Source organism: Trachurus japonicus, chromosome 16, assembly GCF_045865225.1.
Source record: "Trachurus japonicus isolate A0001 chromosome 16, Traja_1.0".
NCBI lineage: Eukaryota > Metazoa > Chordata > Actinopteri > Carangiformes > Carangidae > Trachurus > Trachurus japonicus.
The window spans coordinates 23,018,601-23,045,882 of NC_140922.1; the positions used below are offsets into that span (position 1 = coordinate 23,018,601).

General features: G+C 42.6%; 2 protein-coding genes across 7 annotated transcripts in view; one reads left to right on the top strand and one right to left on the bottom strand.

The window, feature by feature from the left end:
- Positions 1–8,514, top strand: part of trak1a (trafficking protein, kinesin binding 1a) — a 43,447-nt gene extending 34,933 nt beyond the window's left edge. For all 6 annotated transcript variants that reach the window (XM_085802633.1, XM_085802628.1, XM_085802629.1 and 3 more), the window contains 3 exons: positions 1,180–1,665; positions 2,896–2,998; positions 4,453–8,514. In XM_085802633.1, coding sequence (XP_085658759.1) covers positions 1,180–1,665; positions 2,896–2,998; positions 4,453–5,518 — 1,655 coding nt within the window. In that variant the 3' untranslated portion in view covers positions 5,519–8,514. The remainder of the gene's footprint in view (positions 1–1,179; positions 1,666–2,895; positions 2,999–4,452) is intronic.
- Positions 8,515–19,666: 11,152 nt separating this feature from the next.
- On the bottom strand, positions 19,667–22,513 carry LOC146972421 (uncharacterized). The gene is made up of 3 exons (XM_085803360.1): positions 22,096–22,513; positions 20,814–21,994; positions 19,667–20,715 (listed from the first exon to the last, which is right to left on the bottom strand). Exons 1-3 carry the CDS (start codon positions 22,485–22,487, stop codon positions 19,667–19,669), a joined length of 2,622 nt encoding a protein of 873 aa, XP_085659486.1. The 5' UTR covers positions 22,488–22,513.
- Between the last annotated feature and the right edge of the window lie 4,769 nt (positions 22,514–27,282).

Consider the following 27,282-nt stretch of genomic DNA (forward strand, 5'->3'; position numbering starts at 1 on the left):
AATCTGAATATATTTTGCTTTTGTGCAATATGTAGATTCGTGTCACCACCTAGTGGTCGAACGGCATCACAACACTTGTGTTGTAATGCAAAAGGTGATGCGAGTTAATGTCCATCATCATATCATTTCTGGAGTAATTACTCATAAGGTCAATCTGGCTGCTGCCGGACGATGATCCCCTGATCCTCAAAGTCAATAGTCCAGATGCGAAATTGAAAAATAAACAGTCTAAATTTAGGAGCTTGTGAGATCATGAAATCTCCTGAAGAGATACAGTAAGACAGTGCAACACCAATCCACAGATTTCTGATTCTCCATTAGAGATAAATAACTGTTTTTCCTGTCCACCCTTTCACCCCTGTTCTGTTTTTTCCTTTCTTCATTTTGGGTTTGTCTTTTCTTTGCACTTTACTTATTTTTCTGTTCGACTTGTCTGTTTTCTTTGCTGATGACTTCTTGAATAAAATCTTACTAATTTTCTCATTTTCCCCTTCTCTCTCATTCTTTTTGTGTTGGTCTTATTAATTTGTTTTGTACTGACATCTCTGCAGGGACCTGTGTGCATGATTCAAGAAAACAACCATTCATTGTTCGTGATGTGAAACCAACTTATTAGTTTCAAGGACTCTTAAATTAAACAGAGCCTGTGGTGTGTGCGTGTGAGATAGAGTCTGTAATGTAACACTGGTCAGGTTGGCACTAAGTTTAGTGAATCAGATCTCCGCTGATATTGTGGCAGCGATGTCAGACAAGTGCTATAAGTCATCCAGTTACTTATTAACAATTTAAAAAAAAAACACTGGTGTGGAATTGCTACAGCTACTTATTTAAATCTTAAATTATGTTGTAACATTTAATTTGAATGGTATGAAAATGGATCCAGCTGAGGTTTAAATATCCCTATGGTATAAGCAGCATTAAAATCTTTTAATTTGACATTTGAAGATTAAATCAGTTAAGTTTCTGTACTTATTATAACTCTGCTGTTATAAGGGCTTGGTGTAGTGTATTGACATTTTTTATAGTGGATGACAAACTGGTAAAATTAACTGAAGTACAAAAAGATGAAAACATCTGATTTGATCACAGCGCAGATGGAAGTAAATTAATTTAATGATATGTTTGTGGTAGCGAGCAGCTTAACAGATAACATCCGCTTTTCCTCTCCATGTTTTCCAGGCTCCGCTACACTCCATGCGTGGCAGCAGTTGGCTCAGCCCCACATGGGCGCTCTGCTGGATCACCGGCCCGGTGTGGTCACGAAGGGCTTCCGCACTTTAGCACACGAGCAGGGACAGGAAGACAGCTGGCAGCTGGACCAACCGGAGGAGGACGAGGTCTCATGTGACTCGTTTACTGGCCTGTCGGAAGAAAGTCTGGCTCCTTTGGATCTGCCGCGCTCTACCTCTACTCCATCCGCCTGCTGCAAGAAAAGCGTTGACATTGATGACAATGGCCAGTCAGAAACATTTAGTGGAGAAATGTCTGCGGCTAAAGAAGCAATCCAAGGAAAAGACGGACTTGTTGGAAACACGCCCCTTTCCTTTTCCAGCCTCTCCCCTTCCTCTTCCCCACTCCCCTCTTCTTCTGAGATGATGATGAACGGGCATGTGGACCTCAAGGAGCTCCAGGCCTTACAGCCGCCCACAGTGGATCGCATGCCTGGTGAGGGAGCCTCTTAGGTGGGGTCGCAGCACTGCATCCGCCCCCTCCCTTATAACCCCACGGGGATAAAGGGGAGGGGGTTTGAAGAAGAGGGGGTGGGAGGGTGAGGGATTGGGGAAGGCATTCATTGGACATTTCACAATCCCAATGTGACGTCCCCCTCCTGCATGATTTGCACTCATGTGTACACACCCAACACCCACCTACCTCACCGGCAGTTCGTGTGTGCGCGCAGCCATCGAACCCCATCAAAACTGAGTACATGTTGTTTTTATTCTATATTTTTACTTCACCTTGCATCCTCCCATTCTTCCTTCTAAGATCACACCTTCTTTCACTGCCGCTCATTGCTTTATTTCATCAATCACACCTGATTGTCAGTCTTTCAACCAAATCTTGAATGTCATTTGTCGTTTGCCGTTTGACCTGCAGCACACATTTGTTATGGCTTAAGTTGTTGAAATCACAAATGGTAGATAGCTCACGAACTTACACACTGGTGTACCACACCATGTACATAGTAGATGCTGGAATATCATGTATGTAAGTCATGTATGTCTAAATCAGGCGTTATTAGTGCAGCTGTCCAAGTCACATGAACACATGACGCCCATGCCTGGTTTATATTGGAGTTGACTCCAGTGGCTTTGGTGTAAGGTCACCTTCCTGCACACACACACACACAGTGCTCCTCCTTGGTGCATGTATTACTACACTGTGTGTCTCTGAAATAATTAATTCCCAAACAAGGAAAAAAGAAAACTTATTTAGCTAAATTCGTATCTAAATACAGACATTTGACATTTTGGAAACAATAATCATTGACGTAATTGAAAATAGTTCCCAAAACATGTACATACTGACAAATAATGAGGGTGAATTAATGATGAAATATCTCCATGTTTTCTTTGTGGACACTCATTAATCTGGTTTCATGACTCAATCTTTCACCTGGAATCATCAGGAATCTGCAGATGTCGTCATTGTAATCAACAAATTGCTGATGAAAATAGTTGTTGGCAAACTTTGCTAACTTTTTATCAGAAATTAAGAATCAAATGGATGCTGGTGCTTTTTTTTCTTGGGGCTGAAACTTCGATCATGGCTTGTTTTTTTTCCCTGCTTTGTTGGTCAGTGTTTTTGCAGCATTGTTTGGTTTCCTTGTGTCTGAAAACTAACGGCCTTTCCTTCTGTTTTGTTCTCCTCCCTCCACCTTCTCCTCACCTGTAGTCAATTTCCCAGGGAAGTGTATGTCCATTACAAGCTCCACTTACACCTTCACCACCTGCAGGATTCTCCATCCCTCTGATCAGCTGACCTCAGTGTCCCCAAGGTAAACATCTTGTTTACTTTTGATTGCTATTGTGCTCTTCCCTATAGCCAGTCGCAATACAGTTGTTTTTGTGTGTATTAAACAACTGCAAAACTACTATGAACTCATGCATTGTATCTTTGCAAAGTGGCACAATAAGAAAAAAGTACTGCTAATAGGAAGTTATACTCAGCCAGCAGTAGTAATGGTTACTCTGTGTTACTTAACTTGACCAAAGATCTCCACCGTGTGTATGGTCAATCAATCGGCCACTTCTCAGTTTCTCTGTCTCCCTCCAACTTGCCACAGCAGCTGGTTCATGTGTTTTATTTCTCTACTGTCTGATTGGCCTCGGCAGGTCATGTGATGAGGAAGAAGAAGTGGAGTTGTATCATATGGTTGTCATGGCCGGAGTAGAGCAGACCCATTGAGTGCACCCACTGGGGTGCACCTGGGTGAGAAAAAAATGCATGGGAGTGCATTTGCAAACTTTTGTGGGTGTGTATGCAACAATAACATGAGGAACTGACTCTAACAGAGATAATTACAGACCTGTGGACCCACACAGACTCTAATATTATTTGTCAACATGTCCTCAACTAACAATCCAACGTCTGACTCAATGCTATGGCTTCAATCACTGACCAAATCTACTTTTTCAGGATTTGAACACTGGTGTTCATTCTTGACCTTTTAAATCTGGTGCAAATGCAAATGCAAATGCAAAAAAAACCCATGTCTAGCTTTTAAGCATATTTAATGGTCTTTATTCTGAAAATGCAGATGCATCAGGTGTCATCACCTTATATCACATTTATTTGTTCCTTTGGTGATAACAACTCACATATGGGAGAAACTAGAGAGAAAGCAGTTCCTGTCTCAACTCAGAGCCGACCTGTGGTGGAGGGTTTAAGATGTTGCTGCCCATCCCATCACAGGCCACTGAACACATCAAGTGTAGATCCACCTGGAGAAGAAGGCTGAAGCAGTGTGTGACATTATTTATGACACATCACACATCTGTAAAAGTGAAATAGCAGCAGCTGTCCAAAAAACTATTTTCAGCATGTGGTGGTGACACTTGAGGTGGCTGTGTTGACTGAATGTAAAACCATAAGATGAATCTGAAAACTCAAATTGGACTTTCTTCTCACACTGTCAGAGCATCTAATAAATAACTGAATAATTACAGTACTGTATGTCCAGATGTCTAATGGGCTTTTCTGTAACAGATAATAACTCAGTTTGGTTGTATGGCTCCTCTGCACATTTTTAGATGAGATGTAAATGTGATTTATCGATACAACATCCGTATAATGTTAAGACTTTATAACTAAGTTCATCTGTTTCTTTCTCTCCTCCCATACGGTTCCTCATTTTCTTTGCACATTCAATGCTACCCCCTTGCTTTTCTCTTCCTCCCCCCCTTCATCTCTCCGTCACCCCTTTCTCCGTCCCCTCTTCCCCATCTTCAGCCCAGCTATGGCTTCTTGTTACAGCAGTGCTCACATCGGCACCCCTACCCCTGCTTCTTCTCCTATACCTTTCTCCGCCCCGCATACGCCTTCCTACACCCCCTGTTGCACTCCGCGCCGCCTCTCCCTGTCTCTGTCCCTGGCCGAGTCCTCCACCAACCTTAGGGACTCCACCAAGACCACCAGCACCTCTCTGGGCCTGGTGCGCCTCCTACAGGAGCGAGGGATCTCTGCATCCGTGTACAACCCCCGAAGCTGGGACCGAGGGCTGTTTTCCAGCGGAGCCTCAACACCCGAGGGAGGAGCGCAGGCGCAGAGGTGCTCCGTCGCCGCCGACACGCCGGGTGAGACCGACGCCAGACGGCCGGGGAAACGCCCAGACACCCTGCTGCTCCAGCCCTCCACCCCGCCCAACTCCCCTCGCTCCAAATCCGCTTCCTCTTTGGCCCCCACCCGCCCAGTTTTCCAGTTCAGCCCCACCGCCGACGACCCTCCGTACTACGACACCTTCCTCGCCTCCAAACCGGCTCGTACCATCCTGAGGGAAGTGCTGGGGGAGGCGGAGAGGGAGCGAGAGGCACAGGCGGAAGATGAAAGCCAATCGGAGATGCTGAACCTGGGGCTTGTGGACAAACTGAAAAGTTTCCCAACCTTTTCCCCTCTGACTGCTTCAGTCTCGTCGGGGAACGCTCTTCTCGCCCCCTTTGGCTCCACCGGACTGGGCAACAGCGCTCTGGGTGGGGGTCTTCCAGGACTGAACGCGGGACTGAGGAGAAATCGAAGCTATCCTGCCATGGTGGGGGCCAGCATGGCTATGAAAGACCCAGGAGGGCCCCCCAGCACTGAGATACTCATACCGCACACGATGCAAACTACAAATACACAACACACAGTGCACACGCAAGAAATGGGCAAACCGCAAACAAGTCACACACTGGTCCCAAAGCCCATACACATACCACAGACATTACACGCACTGGAAACAGTCACACCACAGACAATAATACAGAGACACGCCAGGCCGACAAGCAACGACCGACCCAGTGATAACGATACTGTGACATAAGTAGGAAAATCTTTAGCATTTGTTCAGATTGCAACACAGAAAAACTCAACCGTTCTGCAGTACACTACTCTACATGACTACACATGCACACATACACATTCACAAAACCAAATACCTTGCGTAAATATACAGAAACAGTCCAACCATAGACTCAACCAAACAATATGTCATCTTTCCCAGCCAGTCCACCCTCTGACTGATTTAACAAACATCCGTCTAATCAACGTAAACCCCAATGGTGAATAAACCTGTCGTGGCTGAAACTGTTACACTGTGTTTAACTCGTATAATGTCAGGCTAATGATGGAGTACGTTGCCTTCATGAGTCCATTGTATTTGTATATTGTGTATGCAATATACTGTGTCATACCCCGGTATAATAATAACATTAAAGGCCCAATCTGGTGAAAGCACTGCAGAGTTTTCCCATAGACAGTTTTAAATCTTCTTCCTCCTAAACCTGAATGAGTCCACTAAAAAAAGGCAGCAACTTGAATTTAAACTTTACTGTACTGAGCCGAATATAAGATTTATTTATATGATAAAGGGAGTTGCGTATTCAATGACTACACAATTGCATATTTGCTACAGCAGGTGTTGGATGTGTGATTTGTGTTTGGCTAGCGGGTTTCTACTGTGAAGAAAAAAAAAAAAACATTTTTCACATTGATGACTAATAGGATGCATACGAAGGAAGGTTAGAGTTTTTATTGTTTGAACTGATATGGTATTTGTAAAATCCTTTTCATCCCAGTGTTCAGCCTAGAGTGCAGACTAACATCAAAGTCAACCCAAAGCTACTTAATTATTATTAATTAATATTATAATATCTTATATTCGGGCCACTATGGTATTTTTAAGCCTTTAATTGCACTGAAAATGAAATGGAGGTTATAATGTCACTGTGGCATTAGCATCAGAGATCATTTTCTACCAGCGGCTCTTTCTTTCCTCTCTGTATGTGTGTAATATGTAATTTCAAACAAAAAAAAATCTGGATTGAGGCTTTAATGTGTCCTCTTGCTGTGACTGAATGTTCTTATGTGCCTAAAAAACAGCTAATACACTTTATCTCATTGGAATATGGATTTGCATTTGTTTGATTTGATTAATCTTTTGATTAGCCTTTTTGTTTTGTTTTGTTTTGTTATGATGGTATGCAGTACAGGGAGTAATTGAGAAAAATTGTGCAAATTAACTTTTTAGCATCTGAATCTGCTGAGGGAGTCCCACACATGCTCATTTATGCCTGTGTCTGTTTTTTTGGACATTAATGAGTTTGGGTGAATCATCCTGTTATTTTAGAAAAAAACGCAGGAAAACGCATCACTGAAACAGGTCCAGTTGTGCGGATACCTGGTTTAACACTTTGACTGTTCTGTTTCAGATTTTCTCATTTTGTTGCACCTCCTCCAATCTTTCTATACTCATCCAGTCAGTGAAGAACAGGTCTGAGGTGGATGTTAAATGATGTGACATGGATACAAACGAAATGCAGATGGGAGCTGGAAGATCAGAAAGTAAAGTCTCCCTGAGCTTTCCCTCAAACCAAAGCTACAGTACACCCACACAAACAGTGGATAGACGTCAACCATGACGACAGAGTTGAAGTTTGTTTGCTTGTTAAACAGACAAAGCAAATTCACTTTATTTCTGTATCATGTAGGTGTGTGTGCAGTCACATGCATCCACACTGACATCATGTCATTGAATCTGTCAAAATATAACAAACATGTGGGTGGGAAAAAATGTAAAGCAATATGAGGCATTAGGAGACTTGTATATTTCTGAATGTAATTGTAAAATAAGAGTGACTTGAAGTATCCAAATGTGTGGTGTTAAGGACAAGAGACTGAGCTTTTATCACAGCTTGTTGCTGAAGGGAAAACATTTTTTTTGGTCCAGATCCAGCGTCCACCCTCAGGAGCGCCCCATCAGGCATTTTGCACAAAACTTATACTCAGCCTTGATTTGAAAAGAGAGTAATAATGTAGCACTAAATTGAACGAACCCACATGCATACATGAAGGTGAAGGGATTTCATGCGTCCGATCCCTCATTCCTCGTACCCTCCTGTGCTCGAGGGGCTTAACTGATCATGAAAGTGTCACTTTAAATCTGAGGTTGGACCCTGGGACTGGGCCGGTGAACGCTTGTCTGACTGACTGATGAATGAAAGGATAAAATGGCTGGCTCGGACGCTGGCAGTGATCTGTTGAACTCCTTAATGATTAAGGGATTAAAATTGCAATGTTGTCTATAGTGAGAGATTAATGATCATTAAATATATTTATTACATTGCTTGGATTATTAGAGGCACACATATATTACTGAATATTCATTGTATATGTTTAAGTGAAGGATTTTAGCAGTTTTTATTTATAGTTTGAACTGTCACTGACATTTTGAATCAATTTTGATCAATTGGACAGTTTTATGCCATTTTGGTTTCATGACATTTCTGTGGCACTTAGTAAAAATGGGTTTGCAGAGACATTTCCATTTAAAACAATGGGTACAGTTAGCTGTGTACAAGCATACTTCAATACAGCTGCACATTTGGGAGAAAAAAAACAAGACAACAATTCACAGTATTTAATATTGATACCAAGTGCCAACGATGCAACAAGGAGTTGGTGTGTGTTCATGTGTGTGTGCTTGTTTTTCTGTGTCACTTGAATCATCTGAATGTAAGTTATTTCAAACAGTAATCCTGCTGTAGGGCCATATATTTGTGTACAGTACGTTGATTTATCTTTATTAGTTTGTGTTAACCTAAGAGGGGAAACTATTATTGCATTATAAATGTATGCAACACATATAGCCATGCTAACTTTATTTTTTTTAAATAAACTGTAACAGTAGAGAAAAAAAAGATGGAGAATGAAGTTGTTTATTTTGAGTAAAGAAGGAGAGAAACGTTTCTGTTCAGGGAGTAAAGTGTTCTATTCTACAGAACAGACTGTGCTGTCAATAAAAAAACAAATACATAAAAACTGACTCGTTGACCTTATTCACCAAAGATGAGACTCAAAAGAAGATCAGATCGTATGTCTACTTAATGCAGAAAATCATGGTCATTCTCAGCATGTTTTTCAGCTTTCTCCTATACCACTATTACTTTCTGTGAACAGCACCAGGTAACTTTTCCGGCTCTAATTACAGCCATATTCCACAGGGAGGCAGTGTGTCTCAGAGAACAGAGCTGACAGCTGGCGTAAACACACACTGTGGCCAAGTCTAAGCCTAGGGAAGAAAGCAAACTGGTCTTTACAGCTTAAGTGCACTGGAGTAGTTTACTCATGTGTGCTCCCCCTGGCCTCAGAATAAAGCCCAACTGAACTCTGTCCTCCAGCTCGACACAACACTGACTCACACATCAGTCTTTTTGTTATCTTTTTAATTCATTTTAATAATGTCACGAAGGGAATAGGATTATTGCTCTTATTGCTACAGTATTTGTTGTTATCTACTTACTTGTCTGGCAGAGTGTCCATTAAAATATTGTAATTATGTAGATTTATCAAAACATTGTGAAAGAAAGTTGACACAAAAGCAAATGACGGAGAGGTAACTCAGATGATGGAAAGTAAAACTGCGTCTCTCTGTTGGAATAAATAAGATGAAAATGAAGAGAGGGGACAGATGGGATGGATGGTTGTTAAGTGGTTTTCGATGCTTAGTAGAAGACCAGCAGGTGTGTCTGGTCCCAGAGGGGAAATGAAAACATTTCGCAGCGTTGAGTCAGCCAGGACGGACAAGTAAAGAAATGGAAAGAGAATCAGATGATGGAGGAGGAGGAGGAGGACTATACTTCTCAACCTGGTTTGTATTGTATATATTAAATAATTAGATGGACAAACTTTTCAGACTTTAAGATAAAAGCTGCATTGGGTCATAGCTTTCTTTGCGTGCTTGGAAGCCAAGATTATTCAAGAGACTCTTGAGCACAGACTAATTAACAGCAGCTCGGAAGGAAGGTCCACTTCAGCAATGTGACGTGTGATCATGTCCTCAAGAGGTGAAGCATGACGAGCAGCACAGCCGACGTCCCTCAGCAATGGTCCTTCAGAGTCTGAATACGTGACATAGTTTAGGTGTCAAAAACCTGTGAATTTGTGATTTTTATTAATCTTTTTTTGTTTGTTTGTTTGAGAGGAAATTCAAATGTGATGAGGCCATGATGATGATGATGATTGATCCCCTGACTTTTTGCCTGCAGACACATTTTCCACCCATCATTTTAAATATCTCAGTGTTCGGCCTATCCACATGGTGCATGTACATGTTATTACCTGCTAAACATCAGCAGTGGACACGTTATGATGTTGGATGTATTGAAGCGGTCTCAGAGAGCTGGTTGGGCGTCTGAATGTCACGGTTCTTTGCTTGTACCAACCAAAGCAGCTAAGAGCTATACAGAGAAAGCAATAAACCCTTCCAACAAAACACAACACTTTTTCAATCGCACTACATGTCAATGTCAAGTACACTGTAACTCTGTGTGTAATTCATGTTATTTTGTTGGGATTTTGCAGACTAGTTATTTCTGAATGGGCACTTCACACCTGCCATTTTCATGCGTGACCCCACGGTAATTCATTTGTGTGGACGGTGTGTATGTACACTCACTCAACAAGCACTGTGTTTGCCTAGCGCACACATTTGTGGAGAACTCATGAGTTGTCCTCGTTTCTGTCTGGCGCCAGTCCTCTCTCACGCTGGATCAAAGCTGTAAAATAAGATCTTTGCCTTTGGATAACGATTCTCTGGGTCGCTTTTTGTTTTCCTTGTCACCCGCCCACACACCGATCAGCTGTAGGATGCCAAGTGATGCCATTAGAGATTTTCTTGTACAGTGTCAACATATGAAACATATGTTCTCTTGTCAACAGGAAGTAATAAATCTGTGAAAGTGAACATGTGAGTGACAGTAATAATTCAGTGCAAGTGGACTGTTAAAGAGCCAACTGTGACCTGACATGTTGACATGACACTCACTCAACACCATGGCGGTGAATTTGTGTTGCAGCATTTTAAATTTATAAAAACAAAGAAACAGAGATTGAACTGCTGGTTATTAAGTGTTTACATTTATGTAAAGACATTAAAGTCATTTAAAACTTTTTTTTGTTTATTATGCAATTGCTGGATGATTACGTTTGATGATGAAAACTGTGGGCTGTATTTGTCTTTATGACACAATTAAAGTTCAATTTTGATTTTATACTGTTTCCAGTTTACATACAAACAAAGAATGTTTTTCTTTTTCCATGTTACTTCTAAAAAAAACAGACCAGATAATCTCCAGTTTTTTCTTCCCATTGATCAGAGCTCTCCTCATCCAGGTTGAGGATCTGATGATAGAGGTTGTGTTTTTCTGTTTCGATTTCGAAGTACCTGTTGAAAATTTGTGCTCTGTGACGTGGGGGATAATAAATATGTTTATATATTTTCATTTGAATATCCATACATTATTTCCTGACAAACTGACAAATGTGTCAATACATGTCCTATTTGTAAATGGTGAGGAGACTGATAAGATCATTTCCCTTCTGCATGAAGGCACCAAAGTTGAATGGTTTCTACTCTGGTTCATGACTAAATCAGTTCTTAATTCCACTCTAAATCCATGGTAGGCACTATAATATGCTTTCACTTCTCCCATACTTTAAACGTGCTTTACCAGGTCCAAAATCTGCTTTTTCATAAACATATAGATTCACATAAAGTACCTCAGCCCTAATGATGGATATTGTGGCATTTTTCAAACTAGTTTTCTAATAACACTCATGCTGATGATATTTATCCTAAAAAACACAATGAAGTGCCACAAAAAACATGCTCAAAAATGTCTAATCCATATTGTTTTATATCTAAAACGAAGTTTTAAAGTGATAAAAATGCCTTAAAATATCCAGTACACTTGCAGGTTTGTACACACAGACTCAAAATATCACTTCCTGCTGCCTGTCTCACCTTAAACCTGCCTGTTTGAGACGAGGGCCCTCCAGGCACTTGTCAAGTCATCAGCTGAGTGTGACACTCCTGCTGCTTCTTCACCATCCTGTTTACAAACAGGCACTTGTAGGATGCCACCTGGCTGGGGATCCTCTGATTACCATAAAGAGTATGGTTACACATTTCTCATATCACTAACAGTAAGTAGACACAAAACATTACACACACATCTGAGTTAGTTACTGAGATGATTCATTGGAAATACAGTCAAACAACTGGTTTGTGGTTTCAGCTGTTGAAAGTTAATCAGGACTTTACATGGGCCAACATTTACAGATTAATGGAAGAAATTACATTCACGCAGTTACATTTACATCTTAAAGCAACACAACTGTAACTTAAGCTAATGTTAACAACTCAGCGAAGTAGCACAGTGATGTATGTTACACAATGTATGCATTGTCTGCTAGGTTATGGGTGCAGCATGCAACAAAACCATTGAGGGTGTTTATATTAGCGTTTAACAGCACTAAAAGTTTGACATCAGCTCCTGTCAGGCTTGCTGCAAAATGTCACACTGATATCCTGCGTGATATCACCCCGTAAAGTTGTCTTTAAATTCTAGTAGGACACCTGTAAAGTTTCTTAAATGTTTCTTGCTTTGACAAAAATCAACACACAGACAGGAGGCAGACATGTAAACACCTGCCAAAGTGCTCAAAACTGCTTCCGTGGCTGTTCTGCTACAGCAACACATTTTGCCCTGACGACACACACACTGTCGAAGATGAATAACAACCATCACCGTGTTAGATCGATGATGTGGTGGCTTTGGCACATATGCTGTTGCTTCTCGAATTCTTCTTCAATTTCTTTTAATTTTTCCATCACTTTCATTTAGTCAAGTCAAAGTTTTTGTTTGATCCGTCCATGGAGCGTTGTTTCATGACTTCGCTGATTTCTTTTTCTGTGTTTTTATCAATGACAACCTGACCTGTCTGTTTTTATAGACCTGCTGTGCAATCACCAACATGAATGTTTTATTGTCTTTGGAAAAAGCTAGTGACACAAATAACAGTGTGTCTAGAAGCAAAACAACAATAAACAAGTCATTATCCAAAGTACTCCTCCAGCATTTCTCACACTTTCATGTTATCACTGTAATATTGTGATTGTTTGAGACAATGTGATGCGCAAGATAACTATCTTTAATTTATTCATGGTTGCTTATTTCTGCAGCAACATCCCTCATGTGATTAGCAGCACGTCCTGAAGGAACAACAAAATGAGAGCTAATGTCTTTCCACTGCTGTGGTCTGAGACACTGACATGTGTGAGGCCCCCCCCCCCCCCCCCCCCCCCCCCCCTCTCCTCTCCTCTCATTACAGTTTCATTGTGACATTTTAAACTCAGGAATATTTAAATCTGATTGTTAGAATTTGCCAGACAGCAAATTGAATCAGGTCAAATTAAGCAGAATTACATTTGTCTCCGAGGGGAAACAAACATCAGCTAATACCTTCAGCCTTCATGAGTGAAAATCATTTAGCTTTTCATTCAGACACACCAGGTGAAAAACTTTAATCTGAAGGGCAGCTAAATAACTATAACGGCTAAAAACAGTGAACAAGTCTGAATGGCAACAAGAAAGAGAGGGCAGGTGAGTCTCCTTGCTATAATAAGATCTTAATAAAGAAATTAATAACATTAAGATATTAAAAACTATTTGGTCTCCATGCAACAGAAAAGAAAATTGGATTCTTTACTGGCTGCCTGCCAATGTTCTGCTTAATGATATCCACAATCAGCAAAGCACCTTTGCATAACAGACTAAGTAATACAACAACAACGAAGGTTATTTTGACACCACTCCCTCCCTCTCGCTGCTGATGATGTCACCTTACAACCACTGACCCTGAACTCACATACCGTCAATACTTATAGCAAACATCAGTTCAGTGCTTATTTAAGTGGTTTCATATGAAGCACAACATCTGTCACACCATTTGTGTATTTGAGAGCTGTAATGATGAATCAAATACTTGAATGCACCAAAAGTAAACCATAATGATGATCAACTAATTATTATGGTAATAATAATATAATAATAAATATCCAAAAAAAAAAAAAGATGAATCAACATTAAAAATAAGCCCTTATACACTTATGATCCTTTTTCATTCCATACAGAGGAAGTAAATTTGACATTGTTCTACTGAGCACTCTTAAGCAAACTAATTAACTAGGAGTGCACCTCTGACAAAACACATGCTTCAAATTGCAGCTGGGAACGTACTGCAAACAAAGCTGAAAGTACAAAAGTGTTGGACAATAGTTGGGTAGCTGTTACAAACAATTTGTTCCATCATCTGAAATCCCCCCATGTCATACATCATGATGAGTGCATAAAACAAAACAAAACAAAACAAAAAAACAGCAAAAGTACAAAATCACACATTTAACCAAAGGACAATTGAAGTGGCGTGGACCAACAGTAGTAATGCCCTGCAGATGGAAGGAGACATGAATGTGTTCATATGTATTCATACTAATACGGCTCATTTTGACAGTCAGACAGGATGCAACCCAGAATTTATATTAGGTTTTCTTAATTTGGTAAACACCTGATTAGGGATCAGGTTACACCTGATTGCGAAAACCTGTTTCCTGTTGTTTTGTGTCCTTTTTTGTTGTTGTGTTCATCCATGGTTTGTTTGGACATACAGTACGTCCTCTTATGCAGACTTGTCTTTTTCAGGAAGAGGTCAGAGTGCAGGAGAAGAGAGTTCGGGGAAACAGATGAAGATGACATGAGTTGATAAAGTTTACTTCACCAGGTTGTAACTATAGACTGTATGGTTGTAACCAGTTTATATCAGAAGCTGTGGTTAGTTTATTTTTTCATTTAGGAATGTGACAGTGATGACATTTCCAGTGCAAGGTTATATTTAGCAGAATCTGCTTGTCTCACCTGCGTCATCAGAAGGATGTAGAACGAGATGACATGACATGAAGATGGAGATGTCGCTTTTATTTATTTATGTGTGCATCTGCGTGTGTCAGGAGGATTGTGTTTGTCAGAATCAAGTATATGGACATTTATTACGCACAGTACCCTGTACTGCCATTATTAAATAATATATGTGCTACTTGACCAAACTTGAACACAAAGTGAGGGATCTGTTTCGCCATACTGTTATTGCTCTCAATGTGGAGGAAATACACAAAAACAACTTTAAACCAATGTGTCAATTATACATATTTAAATTTTCATAACCTCTGTAAAACATTTAGACCAGATGACGAGTGAACCTGACAGAACAGCTGAGAAAAGCATCATTACTTTGACTAGCATTATGAAATATTAATAAAGACACGTGTATATGAGCACGGACGCAGGCAGCAAGGCTCATAGTGGTTGTGAACCAATATGTCTATTTTGCAAAGGCAGATTTGTCTGTTTTGTAAGATTGTGGGTTTAAATCACATGCGTAGACCGACATCAAACAATTCACTCATGGCTTTGTTATTTGACAAATCTTAGTGAGGTATTTAATTTATGGGATTTTATAATAACCACAGCTCTGTTCAAATGTATGTCTACGTCATCCATCCCTATGTCTTAAAATAACCTCGCAGAATGCCGACCGAGTCACTGTGCTGTTATGACGGCAGGACTGCCAGGTCATTTTCTTGTCATCGTGATAGCAGGTACACAAGGTCAGGGATGATGTAACAACAGGAGGCTTAACAGTAGAATCAACAATAGATGCAGCATATAAGTGTATACAACTGAAGAAGATATCAGTAGAAGATGCAATGGGAATCCAATGCTTCTTCTTTGCAGTCTCAGTGGCATTTGCAACATTTAGAGCCAGCAGTAGGATTCAAAACCTTTACCTCCCAGGCCAGCAGTCAATGGTGTAACCCACTGAGCGATCCAGCTGGATGTGTTCAGCGCTCTCTTCCGCCACACTATTGTCTTACATTAGCCTGTGTGTTGTGTTGTGTTGCTTTGCATTGCTTCAAACCAGGTGATAAGGTTAGTCATAATATAGTGAAATGTTCTGCTACTGATTACAATAAATAATTCTTCACATTTATTCATCTTAACAAAGAAACCTCTTCTTCAGCAGAGCTTGTTTACCCAGGCAACATACTATCCACGTTTGGGATTCAAACCCAAACCTCCCACTCCAAAGTCAATGCCTTTACCAATTGACCTATCCAGCTGCACATATTGAGGCATCTGCCGTCGTCTCCTTAAGAGACAGAAGATGTCAGCAGGTTCTCCATCCACAGGCTTGGCTGCTGTCTCTTCAGGCAGGTCCTTCACATGCAGGGCAATGCTGCAAGAGACACAACCCAGATCCACATTGTTCAAATATGAGAATTTTAGCTCTCCAAATTAGCAGAATTGCAAAATAAAACAGCCATGAAGGCAGATTACTGTGTTATACCATCTATTTTTTAAAGTTAGAGACAGACAGATGGTAGTCTCATAAACTGTTGAAACCCACAACCTGACAAAGATGTAATGAGAGACCGAGCCCATTGTTTTACAATGAAAGATGGAGAGCGTCCACTCGTGATGTGAGCGGTCCTGATTAGTGAAGCAGTGTGCCTGTGCATACAAAGAGCTGTCATGAACTCAAAGTCAAGTGTCCACACTGAACAACAAGTCATACAAGAGCGTGCCTCTGTTTCTATGTATTGTGACTCACTTTTTTGTGTGTTTCTGTCCATGTGGAGCTACAATAGTTAAGTGTTTGGTTTGTGTAAGTTGCAGTGTGATGTGTATGTAAATGTGTTTTATAGATGAAAGGCTTGGGAGGGGGTTTAGCATGCTGGCATCAGCCCGGTGCTAATGAAGTTGCGTAGGAGATGATGTCATGTGTTTGGGTATGAAGCTCTCAGTCGTGTCCTTTCCTGATTTCTTCTTGTGCGTTATTAATGTTTGATATTTGCGTCATCAAGCAGAATGTTTCCCGTTATATTTACAACAATAAATAAGATTAAACATTATTGAAAGATCGTCCAAGTTGGAGAGCACTTATCCTGGAGCTTTTCTTAGGATTTCATTCTCACAGTTCAGTCCGTCGTTTGCAAGATTGATTGATGGTTGGTGGTTGGCTGGATGATGTGACTGCGACACAAACAGTACAATTAGATCAAAATTATATAAATAATATATTGCAAACAATGAACGAAAATAGGCTGATGATGTCACACTTATGCATCCGCAATCTCTTCACTTTTAAGAATCAAATATATATTCTAATAAATTATAGAAATTAGCATTCACAATCAGGCCAGAATGAAAGGCTGTTTAAAACAACTGCTATTATCTTCTCCGACATAAAATAAATGGTCACATTAAAAGTCCAACTCACTGGTTCCTCGTCTCTTTGTTCTCCTTGTTTGGAGGGAAAGGACTTACAATAACCAAACTGTAGGTTAGGTGTGGAGAGCCTGATGTAAAGTGATTTGCACTGTGCCATGTGACATGATTTTAACAGATAACATTTTGAAACAAAGCCATTTTTAGTTCTACAATCTTTCACAGAGTGGATGCATGGCGCTTCTGTCAATGGGATCCTTACGCTTATGGTGCATATTGGGCTGCTGCTGCTGCTGCTGCTTTAGACTTACACAGGGGACGTTTCTTATTAGAATGCCACTTCAGGTTAGAGTCAGATATCCTGAAACAGAAATCATGGTGCCAAAACTCATCATGCAAATAGTCCAATAACGGCTGCACCTCTCAACAATTAGAATCACTTCACAAAGCCTTGGGGCTACACGCAGAGATTCAAAGCAATATCTATACTGTGTGCACAGCAGGCTATACATGTTAACAAAAAATAGGTAGAAAAGATAGGATGCCCTCATTGGGGGAAAAAAAGAATAAAACATTGTATTTTGTATTTCAAGCGTGCAGCAGGTCTCATATTTCACAATCTTTGCTCTTTTATATTCAAATCATTTTAAGCTGGTAAACTAGAGATGTTCAGGTTGAGGTTGAGGTTCACGTTACTTTATTGATACCCAAGGTTTAACTAGTTTCGCTGTTGAGACAGTTTTATGACTGTAGGAAAGTTGTGGTGTATAATGACAAAACTGTCCACAGATAAAGAAAAATGAGCACCAAATGGCCGAATTCCCCGTTTCCCCAAGTCTCCCATGGAGCAAACCGTCCTCAACAGATTATGAAGAGTAGCTATTGACTCAGACAAGTTTGAATTTCAAGGGATGGGGGAAGTAGCCTACGTATGTCTGCCAGGAAAAATCAATAGGCCTAAGTTATCATTGTGTAGGCTGACTGTCATGCTCAAGCCAAACCAAGACACCTCTTCAAAGAGGTGCTTTGGGGTTGTATGTGAAAACATCAATATGACCATGTCCCTCATGCTTCCCAGAGGCCTCCTGGTGATAAACTTCTGCATCAAATCCATCACAGGTTTACAGCAACAACTTGCACTTGAATGGGAAGCTGCTGGCGCTGCTCTCTCCCTCTTCACTCTGTATCTGTAAGGGAGTCTCTTACTCTTACCAAAATGTGGAAACAGCGCCCCCCAAAATCCGCTTGTGGCCAAAAATATATTACATCCGTAGTGATAAGAACTACCATAGAGAATGAATGGTAAAAGTTAAGAGAGTTAAGAGAGTTAAGCTCTCCGGGGACCGGGGTCCGATTCCCCGATTTGGAGACTTTATGTTTTCCTGACAGACAGTTTACAAAGCAGGGATGTCAAACGTGCGGCCTGAGAGAGATCCATGATGTTTTTTTCTCTTCCGAGTTCCTGCAGCGTGAACCAAATGATGTCAGAATGTGGAAATTTCCGAGTTGGGAAATCAGACTTCCGACTGGTCTTGAACGCACCATCATTTCTTTTAGGGCACCCTTCCTCGTTAGTATAGTGGACAGTATCTCCGCCTGTCACGCGGAGGCCAGCTGTGAATTCCCGTAACGGAGAAACAGACAACTTTTTTTCTTTTTTTCAAACTCCACACAGACCCGTGTTCGAATCCCGAGTGGAGCTTCATCAAATTTCATTCTAAATGACTGTAAACTCTTTGAAAACGCTTGAGAAATGTTTGATTAGATTTGGAAATGCACCATTATTTAATTATTATAGTATCATCTTATTGGAAAGTGTACATCCTACTGTTTTAAGTTCACTACACACTTTGCTGTTGTTTTGGCTGCTACTTTGTACAAAGATACAAAGTAGCAGCCAAAAGAACAATATGTGTAATACTGTAGATACAGTAGATAGATAAGACATCATCTTTACTCCATCCTTACCTGTATGCAAACTGCAGTGGGTCTAATACAGGGTCTGTACTAATACCATGGACTTTTCAAAACATACTGACGGTAGTAGTAATAGTAATAGTTGTGAGAGTCCTACTTTTCTTTTCTAAGTATTTTAGACTACAGAATTAAATTTTACTCTGAGATATTGAGGTATGAAAAAAATAAAGTAATTAGGCAGAACAATTAACATGTTGATCATATTGACAGTTTTAATATTTACAATGTATCAACATGAAAGAATACTGGAAAACAAGAATATGATGTTGGATTGCAACAGATGTAGGCTACATAAAGATGAAAAGTGGAATATTAAAGGTCAAGACAACTATATACATGTGTATGACAAAATATTTCAAACTTTGTGCACTGTTTTACTGTAAGTTCACTTACACACTTTGTTGTTGTTTTGGCATACAAAGTAGCAGCCAAAAGAACAATATGTGCAATACTGTAGATATAGTAGATAGATAGATAGATAGATAGATATTTACAAATTATTATATTTACATCTACTATATATATGTACATTATGATACAGTAGATAGATAGATAGATAGATAGATAGATAGATAGATAGATAGATAGATAGATAGATAGATAGATAGATAGATAGATAGATAGATAGATATTTACATATTTACAAATGATTATATTTACATCTACTATATATATATATGTACATTATGATACAGTAGATAGATAGATATTTACAAATGATTATATTTACATCTACTATATATATGTACAGTATGATACAGTGCATAGAGAGAACATGTAAACATACAAAACAATAACTTGGTTCTCTCTATTCAACATCACAAACTATGTACAACATTTACATACATATTTACAACATATACTGTACATCACTTTTTTCTGTCCTCCACCCATCTCTGCTTCTCTACCTCATAGAAAGGACAGGCCTGAAACTCCCCCCAGGTCATCTCCTTGGCCATGCCCTTCTCCTTGAAGAGAGAGAACACCTTGGAGGGGCAATAAATGTATTTCCCTGCCACTCCAGGGAAGCAGGTGTGGATGTGGGGGCTGTTTGGTCCCTGTTTCACCTCCAAGTGGCAGAATCTGCAGAGGCGGCCTCCTTTCTCAGACTCCGGCCTTTTCCTCTTCTTGTCTGCTCTCTCCTCAGCCCGTTTTCTGGCAGCTTCCAGCTCCCTTTGGAAGAACTCTGTCCCCTGGAACTCTTCAAAGGGCATTCTGGAGTCAGAGAGTCCATCAGCAGCGTAGACCTGATGCACTTTCTTGGAGCAGTAGAAATAGCGGATAGGCCCCTGCTGGAAAAAAAAGTGCACCGATGACCCGTCACCCTCATAACGGGACTTCGGCTGTCCGCAGGCGAGACAGGTCTTTGTCTGCCTCTTCTTCTGCTCCTGCTGCTGTTGTTGCTGCTGCTGCTGCCTCTGTTGCTTCTCCAAGATGCTCTCCACAATCTTCTCAATAGAGTCTTGAGACAGAGGTGTGGAGAGAGCAGGTGGATTCACAACAGCTGGCTTCAGAGTGACCACTGGCACACTGGCAGTCTCACTCCCCTCCGACAGAGCGTGCCACAGCTGCTGAGTCTGCAGGAGTTTCTCCTGGCTCGTGTTCAGGGAGGAGCTGGTGTTCAGCAGTTTTGCCAGGTGCTTCACATACCGCGATATGTGCAGCCTGGTGGTGGGGTGCAGCAAGCTGTTGGGATCGGAGGCAGACTGATGGACCATGTCTGCGTACTCCTGATCCACACGCCGCAGCATGTCCTCCTCCCCACGATGCTTCTGCAGCAAGCCATCGATGGCAGCCTTCATGGGTGGAGTCCAGCGTGTGTGGTCCAGCACAAACACACGCCCACCTGTCTTGATGGGACCGGTGCGTGCACTCCGTGGCGATGACCTCAGCGGCAGTGGCAGGGCCTGTGACATTTCTAGAACATAATAAAGCAATAGGACATCCTCAGTTAATCATGTTATTACATTAAAACATAACCCAAACTTTTATACACAAAGAATTATGTCAATTTACCCTGTGCTGCTGGATGATCCTTATCTTCTGCTGGCATTTCGTGCTTCAGCAGCACGCCAGCAGAGAGGACAGGACCGACAGGCGCAGGAAATGTCAGGCCAGAGGACAGTGTCTGGCTGGAGGAGGGTGCTGTGTCTGGGGCTTGGCCTTTGACAGGAGAGGGTGTCGGCACAGGGGACAGAGGTGGAGGAGAAACAGTTCTGTCTCTTTTCTGTGTCCGATGTTTGTCCCAGTCCAGAGGCACCGGTCGGCAGCCTGGCTCTCTGTACTCAAGGCCGAACCTCTCTCCAGTGTCCCTGTCAGAGAGGCAGAGAGCAGGGTACTTCTGCTGGCCTGTCACACTCTGGGAGGCAGAGTTCAGCTCGGCAATCAGCGCTGGGTCGAAGACAGCAGGGAGGATGACACCGGGCTGCTTCAGGTCCACCAGCCGCTGGTAGTTCCAGCGCGCCACCCCTGTCATGCCCTGGGCCTGGAACAGCTCAGGGGAGACTTGGGTCCCAGTGACCCAGTGAGCCTGGTGGCAGTGGAACCCCTCCTGCTGTGATGTTCCTCTGACAGGGATCCAGAGGGGGACTGCTGCACCTTCCCCAGGTACGTGGTTGAGCTGCAGGGTGCCGCCGTACCTGTACATGATGCCCTCTTTGAGCTCAGGGTCACTCAGGCAACCACGGAGAACGTGGACGCGCTGGATGCGCCACGTCTTCAGCATGGATGCCTTGAAGAGGGGGACGTTGTTGGGGTCCGTTGCCACGTGGAAATGTTGCAGCACTTTCTCCACTCTGTCCAGCAGCTCCATGGGCTGGGGCACTTTGGTCCTGCAGTGCTCGCGGATGTGCTGCTTGGTGGGGTTGGGTGGCTGGATGCCGCAGAACTCATAAGCAGCCCGGAGCTTCTTCAGGTCATCCTGGTCCACCACAGAGAAGGCAGCTGAGAGGAGCTGGCAGAAAGTGCTGAACAGAGGGTGATGCTCAGAGGTGCACTCTCGGGTAAAACGTCTCATGCAGTGGAACAAGTCCAGCTTCACAACCATGTTGCTGTTGTAACACGAGCGTGATGCACATGAGTTTGCCAGCGGTCCAGAGGTGGCCTCAGCAACAACGGAGGGGGTGGTCTTCCAGGCGTCCCAGTGGAGATGTTCCCCAGGAGCAGAGTCTGGGATCCTAAATGGAGCACAGCAATCCCTAAACACCAAAGAAAGCAAGACGGAGTGCAATTTAGATTAATGAAAGAAACAATTTCTGTTAATTGTATATCAGTGAAAAGACAACATGGCTGTTCTCACCTGTCCATCCAGTGGTAGCCTGCCTTTTCCACTCCGGCGTCGATGTACCTCTTCTGCAGTCCCTGGTACATCGACTCCAAGGACTTCTCAGCCTCAGACTGAACCATCACCCAGGAAGCAATGAGCCAGTTCTCGTTCATCACGGCGTAACTGGACATAACGCCGGACGCCAGCGTTACCTTCCGCGCCACTTTCCTGGTGTGGTCAGATCTGAAGACCTGTCCAAAAGTTCCCTGGAGGAGTTTGGACATGGCCGGCTCCTGACGTCTGAACTCATCCAGCAGGCAGTCAGTCAGGTAGTGGGCCGACACAGAGACCCCACACCAGCCATCTGGATCCTCGTATGACCCGAAAGCCTGTGGTGTGTTCTCCTTCCTCAGGAACTGCGCCATGGTCTTCTGCCATACACCCCAGCCTCAGCATCCCTGACACTCTCGATGGCGTGCAGGTACGCCAGGTGAGCTCGCTCATACTTGAGGTGCATGAGCTCGTTCACCTGGTTTGCCATGTCTGTGGGGGACTTGCCAGTGCGCCTCAGCTCATCCATCACAGACTTGCAGATGGCCTTCTTGTAGGTCAGGAATGCAGGCAGGAGGTTGGTGAAGCGCTTGGGCAGTTTCTCCAGCCACCGGGGACTGTCAGCAGACCAGATCCTCCGACAGTCCTTGCAGCAGAGTCGAGAGGAGAAGATGTAATACTGGCCACTGGTGCCAACAATCACCCGGGGCCTGCCCACGCCAGCAGAGACCACCCGAGGATGACGGCAGTCATGGAGGCAAGGCAGGGTGTAATTGTTCCTCAGCCTGACCATGATGTCACTCTCGGGCTTCCAGATAAAGAAGGGGTGCAGCTGGAAGAAGTTGGGAGATGGGAGGTCAGCCACTGTGTCAATGAGCTCCGGCTGCGGAGGAAGACGCCACAGTGAAATGCTGTTTCCTGGGTGACGAACTGGGCGTGACCCTGGCCACAGTCCGAGATCCTGCAGCTCAGTCTTCATCCACAGCCTCTGCTGCCGGGAACAGCTCCAGGTGACCGTGTACTGCTCAGGCCCAAGCAGAGTAACAGGGACAGGGAGCTGTGCTGGAGGGACTGGATAAAACAAGGAGACAAACAGTAGAAAATCATTATAGTTAGTGTGAAAAGCTTTGCTAAAATGAAATGATTATAGCAGAGTTGCAGAGGGGGTTTCTACACACTCTCTTACCGTTTTCAGCTTTGTCCTCAAAAGTCAGGACCTTGCGCGCAGCAGTGAGAGCAGGACTTGTGCTGGGTCCTGAAAAAAATATAATCTTTCTGTTTTGCATTTGTACAGGATATAAACATGGCAACATGTTGGCTAAAGTGAATGAAATGCTTCATGCAATTAGCAGATATGTAGTTAAATGTCAGCTGTATACTACAATGTGAACTGACCTGCAGTTGACTCAGTCCTCTCCTCCTCTGTTGGACCTGCAGTCTCCTTCAAGAGGAACGCCAACTGTGGTGGGAGGGGCACAGGTGTCTTCCTCTGAGCTCCTGATGAGGCTGGAGCTACAGGAGAGTTAAATATAAAAAGCAAAACAATTATAATCATATTTAATATGTCATATTTAACTCAAGTTAACACATGATTTGTTTACATGGACTGGATTTCTGTGTTTTTACCATGAGCTGGAGATGCCTGCAGTTTAACAGTTGTATCAGGAGGGGGAGCAGATGCAGCAGCAGATGGAACTACAAAAGAAAAACAAATTAATCACTTATATTCAGAGTTCACAATGTCATCAGGTGTTGGTGTTAGTAGGAACTCAAACAGCCATAAACTTGCTACTCCCACTTCTCATAACTTCACAAAGTTAAATTGATTAATTACATGGCAGGCAACAAATCAGACGACACTACTCACTAACCTAAGTGGGAGGAGCAGTATGACACAACGAACAAGCATGCAAGTGTTAGCAGACAAGACTGCTTCATTTGTTTTAAAACAACATGCATGGAGAACAACGGTGTATACTTACCATCTTTGCTGTTGAAATCAGTTCATGGTGGCAGGCATCAATTCATAGTCCATAGGACAGTTAACACAACTCCAGCATAGGGCCGTATTATTAAAGGAACGGGGCCAGAACGTGGCCAGAACAAGGCCAGAACGTGGCCAGAACACAAACATAATAGTTAAAAACAGGCTCAGGTTTGGAGGGCATTTCATCATGTCAAAGAATTGTACTCCAGTCCTGAAACCCTGAATTTAAGAACCTGTCTTTGCTCCTGACGGCACTCCTGGTGTGGTAGCTGCTGCTACTGGCACATCACCTGGTTACACACAGAGAAATGAATAGAGGAGACATCAGATACAAAACATAACCATCATCAATTATGACATTTAGTGTAGAAAAAAGTGTACTTACAGCTCTGCACCTGAAGCTTGGAGGGTGTTATGCTCAGCATCGCTCTCTCCAACTCAGTATCTTCATCCATCACTTTGTTGTACAGAAGTGTGTATAAAACAAGATTTAGTTTGCATTAAAAGAAGCTGTAATTTGTTACATGTAAAGTATATTTCTATATAGATATAGATGATACAGATTTAAAGCACTATTTCTGGCCAGACAACTAACCACCACTAACTTTATATTATGTACAAAATATGAATAAAAGAACTTACCTGTGGGATTGGCTGGGGCACTTGAGGCACTTGTGGAAGCAGCAGCAGACTGTTGCCTCTTCCTCAGGTACTGCTGCAGCTTGGCCATGCGTGTCCCTGGGGCGCAGTTCCTCCCCAGGATGAAGTTGGCGTAGCCATCAGCCCTGCTGTCCCACACCTCCTTCCAGGTGCTCTTGGCCCGGGTGCCAAAGCCCACGAGCTGGTCGTCCTCCGCTGAGCCTGCTGCAACACACTTCCTTGGCCTCATACGCCAGAAGGGACTGGATCTCAGTAAAACCGAGAGCATAGTGGACGAAAGATCTCAGGCTGTCCTTGCTATGCCCCTCGGTCGTGGAGATTCCCATGGCCTCCTCCTTCTGGACGTGCTTGATGAGGTACACTGTGTACCCGATGTCGTTCATCAAGAGCCACCTGAAAGACTTCCCCTTGTACTTGCCAAACTGCAGGATGTAGTCTCCAAGCACCTCCGTCATGTCAGGCATCGCCTCCTCTCTGACGGACGAGAGCCAGAGCGTTCTGCCGCACCTGGTCCTCCCTCGTGGGTGCCAGACTTGTCCTGCAGAGTGGGGTCGTCCTTGATCCGCCTGGCTTCAGCAGACGGGTCCTGGAGGAGAAACCCAAGTGGTCCCTTGCGGAACACAACACTGAGTCTCCCTGGGAAAAAAGACATCTGCATCTCTCGATCTGCCATAAAAGAAAAACAGAATTTAAAGTTTATTTTACATTTTAAGTTATGACATTTCAGGTTTGTTTTGCATCACATTTATTTTGTTATTCTATTCATTTAACAACCTGGCCTTTTAAGATGTTGCTGCAGTACATTCTCTTTGATCTCTGAACTTCAAAACAGGTCATGACCCTGTGTGTGTGTGTGTGTGTGTGTGTGTGTGTGTGTGTGTGTGTGTGTGTGTGTGTGTGTGTGTGTGTGTGTGTGAATTCACACATTGGGATACAGGAGGGGGGAGGGTGACAGTTACAGGAGAAGTGGAGAACTACTAGTGTGTGTAACCTGTTTCAGTGTGTATTAATGAAGAGGTTAAAAGAATAAACGTGTGTGTGTGAGAGTGGAAATATGGCGGAAAATTTTATTTTAACAATAATGTAGTCAGACTTTGTCAGTAACTACCAAACGAGTTATCATACAAGCTGTGTACACTATTATATGAATGACCTGTCAACATCGATACTATTCAGATGTAAAGTGAAATGTGAAAAAAAAATAAAATTCATATTCATTCATGAATTGACGCATAACTTCACCGTAGTCTCATAGTAAACTTCGAACCAATGACGACAGGAATAAAGCTGAGCTAACGTCAAGACACGCCCATAACTTTACTGACAAGACGATTTACCGTCATCAACAACAACAACTGTACACAAGAAAATATAAAACCATCATGTTTCATTGTTTATTCTGCGCGGCGTTTTACTACGAGCGCCTTTTTACTACAAGCGCCTTTTTACTACGAGCGCCTTTTTATGAATTACCGGGGGAAAGAAAAAAGAAGCGGGCTAACGTTAACCGGTGACAGATCGGTAACTTATCGTACGGCGCTGTCACGGCAATATCATAACGTTAACTTTATCACACATGTATATTATCAAAAAACAATACTAAGTTAATTCATAGTTCAGTCCGTATTTACACAAAACCCGTTTGACAGAGACAAATCGTACCGAGTGAATGAATGAATAGCGAACAGTAAAGTTTGAATGAGCGCGGATTGGAACATAAACCCGGTGATATGACAGTAAACTCATACTGTAGTGTTAAATTTATATATTAAAAAACATCATCTTACCTTTGATAAATGTACACGAAGTGAAATTCTCGGCTGTGTCTGTGGGCTCGACTGGTCTCCAACAGAAGTCAGCGTAGAATGAATGACAGCTCATAGAAAACAATGTAAGTGATTGGGAACAGCGCCACCGGGGCGTAGCGGCCAAAAATATATTACATCCGTAGTGGTTTAGCACTACCATAGAGAATGAATGAGAAACGGTTTAGGGATTTTAGCTAAACAATTCCCGGCCTCCGCGCGGAAGACCGGGGTTCGATTCCCCGACGGGGAGAATTTATTTTTTATTTTTGCTATGAAACAGTAATATAAGAGCAAGAATGAGATTAAAACGTTTTGACAATAACCAGTTTCCTCCGGGGGAATCGATCTTGGGTCCTCCGTCCGTGTGATTGGCGGAGACATATTCCAGCCTAGGCTGTGAATAGAGTGACTGTGGCCCCTATGACCGTAACAACAGAAACAAATGTAGCCCATGTCAAAATTGATGTTTACGTTCGCGTTTTAGGCAGTGGAAAGTGTGAGTTTGCAGATGTGAGAGTTACCAAGTTGCTGTTGTTGTAAAATATGTCGGACAGTCACTTGCTTCGACGCTGGCGCTGCTCTCTCTCTCCCTCTTCACTGGGAGTCTCTTACCAAAATGTGGAAACAGCGCCCCCCAAAATCCGCTTGTGGCCAAAAATATATTGCACCCGTAGTGATAAGAACTACCATAGAGAATGAATGGTAAAAGTTAAG

Coding starts and splice junctions, on each gene's coding strand:
- LOC146972421 (XM_085803360.1), bottom strand. CDS start 22,487: ATGGCGCAGTTCCTGAGGAAGGAGAACACACCACAGGCTTTCGGGTCA. Junction 21,995..22,095: donor GGCTACCACTGGATGGACAG/GTGAGAACAGCC, acceptor TTTGGTGTTTAG/GGATTGCTGTGCTCCATTTA. Junction 20,716..20,813: donor GGATCATCCAGCAGCACAGG/GTAAATTGACAT, acceptor ATTATGTTCTAG/AAATGTCACAGGCCCTGCCA.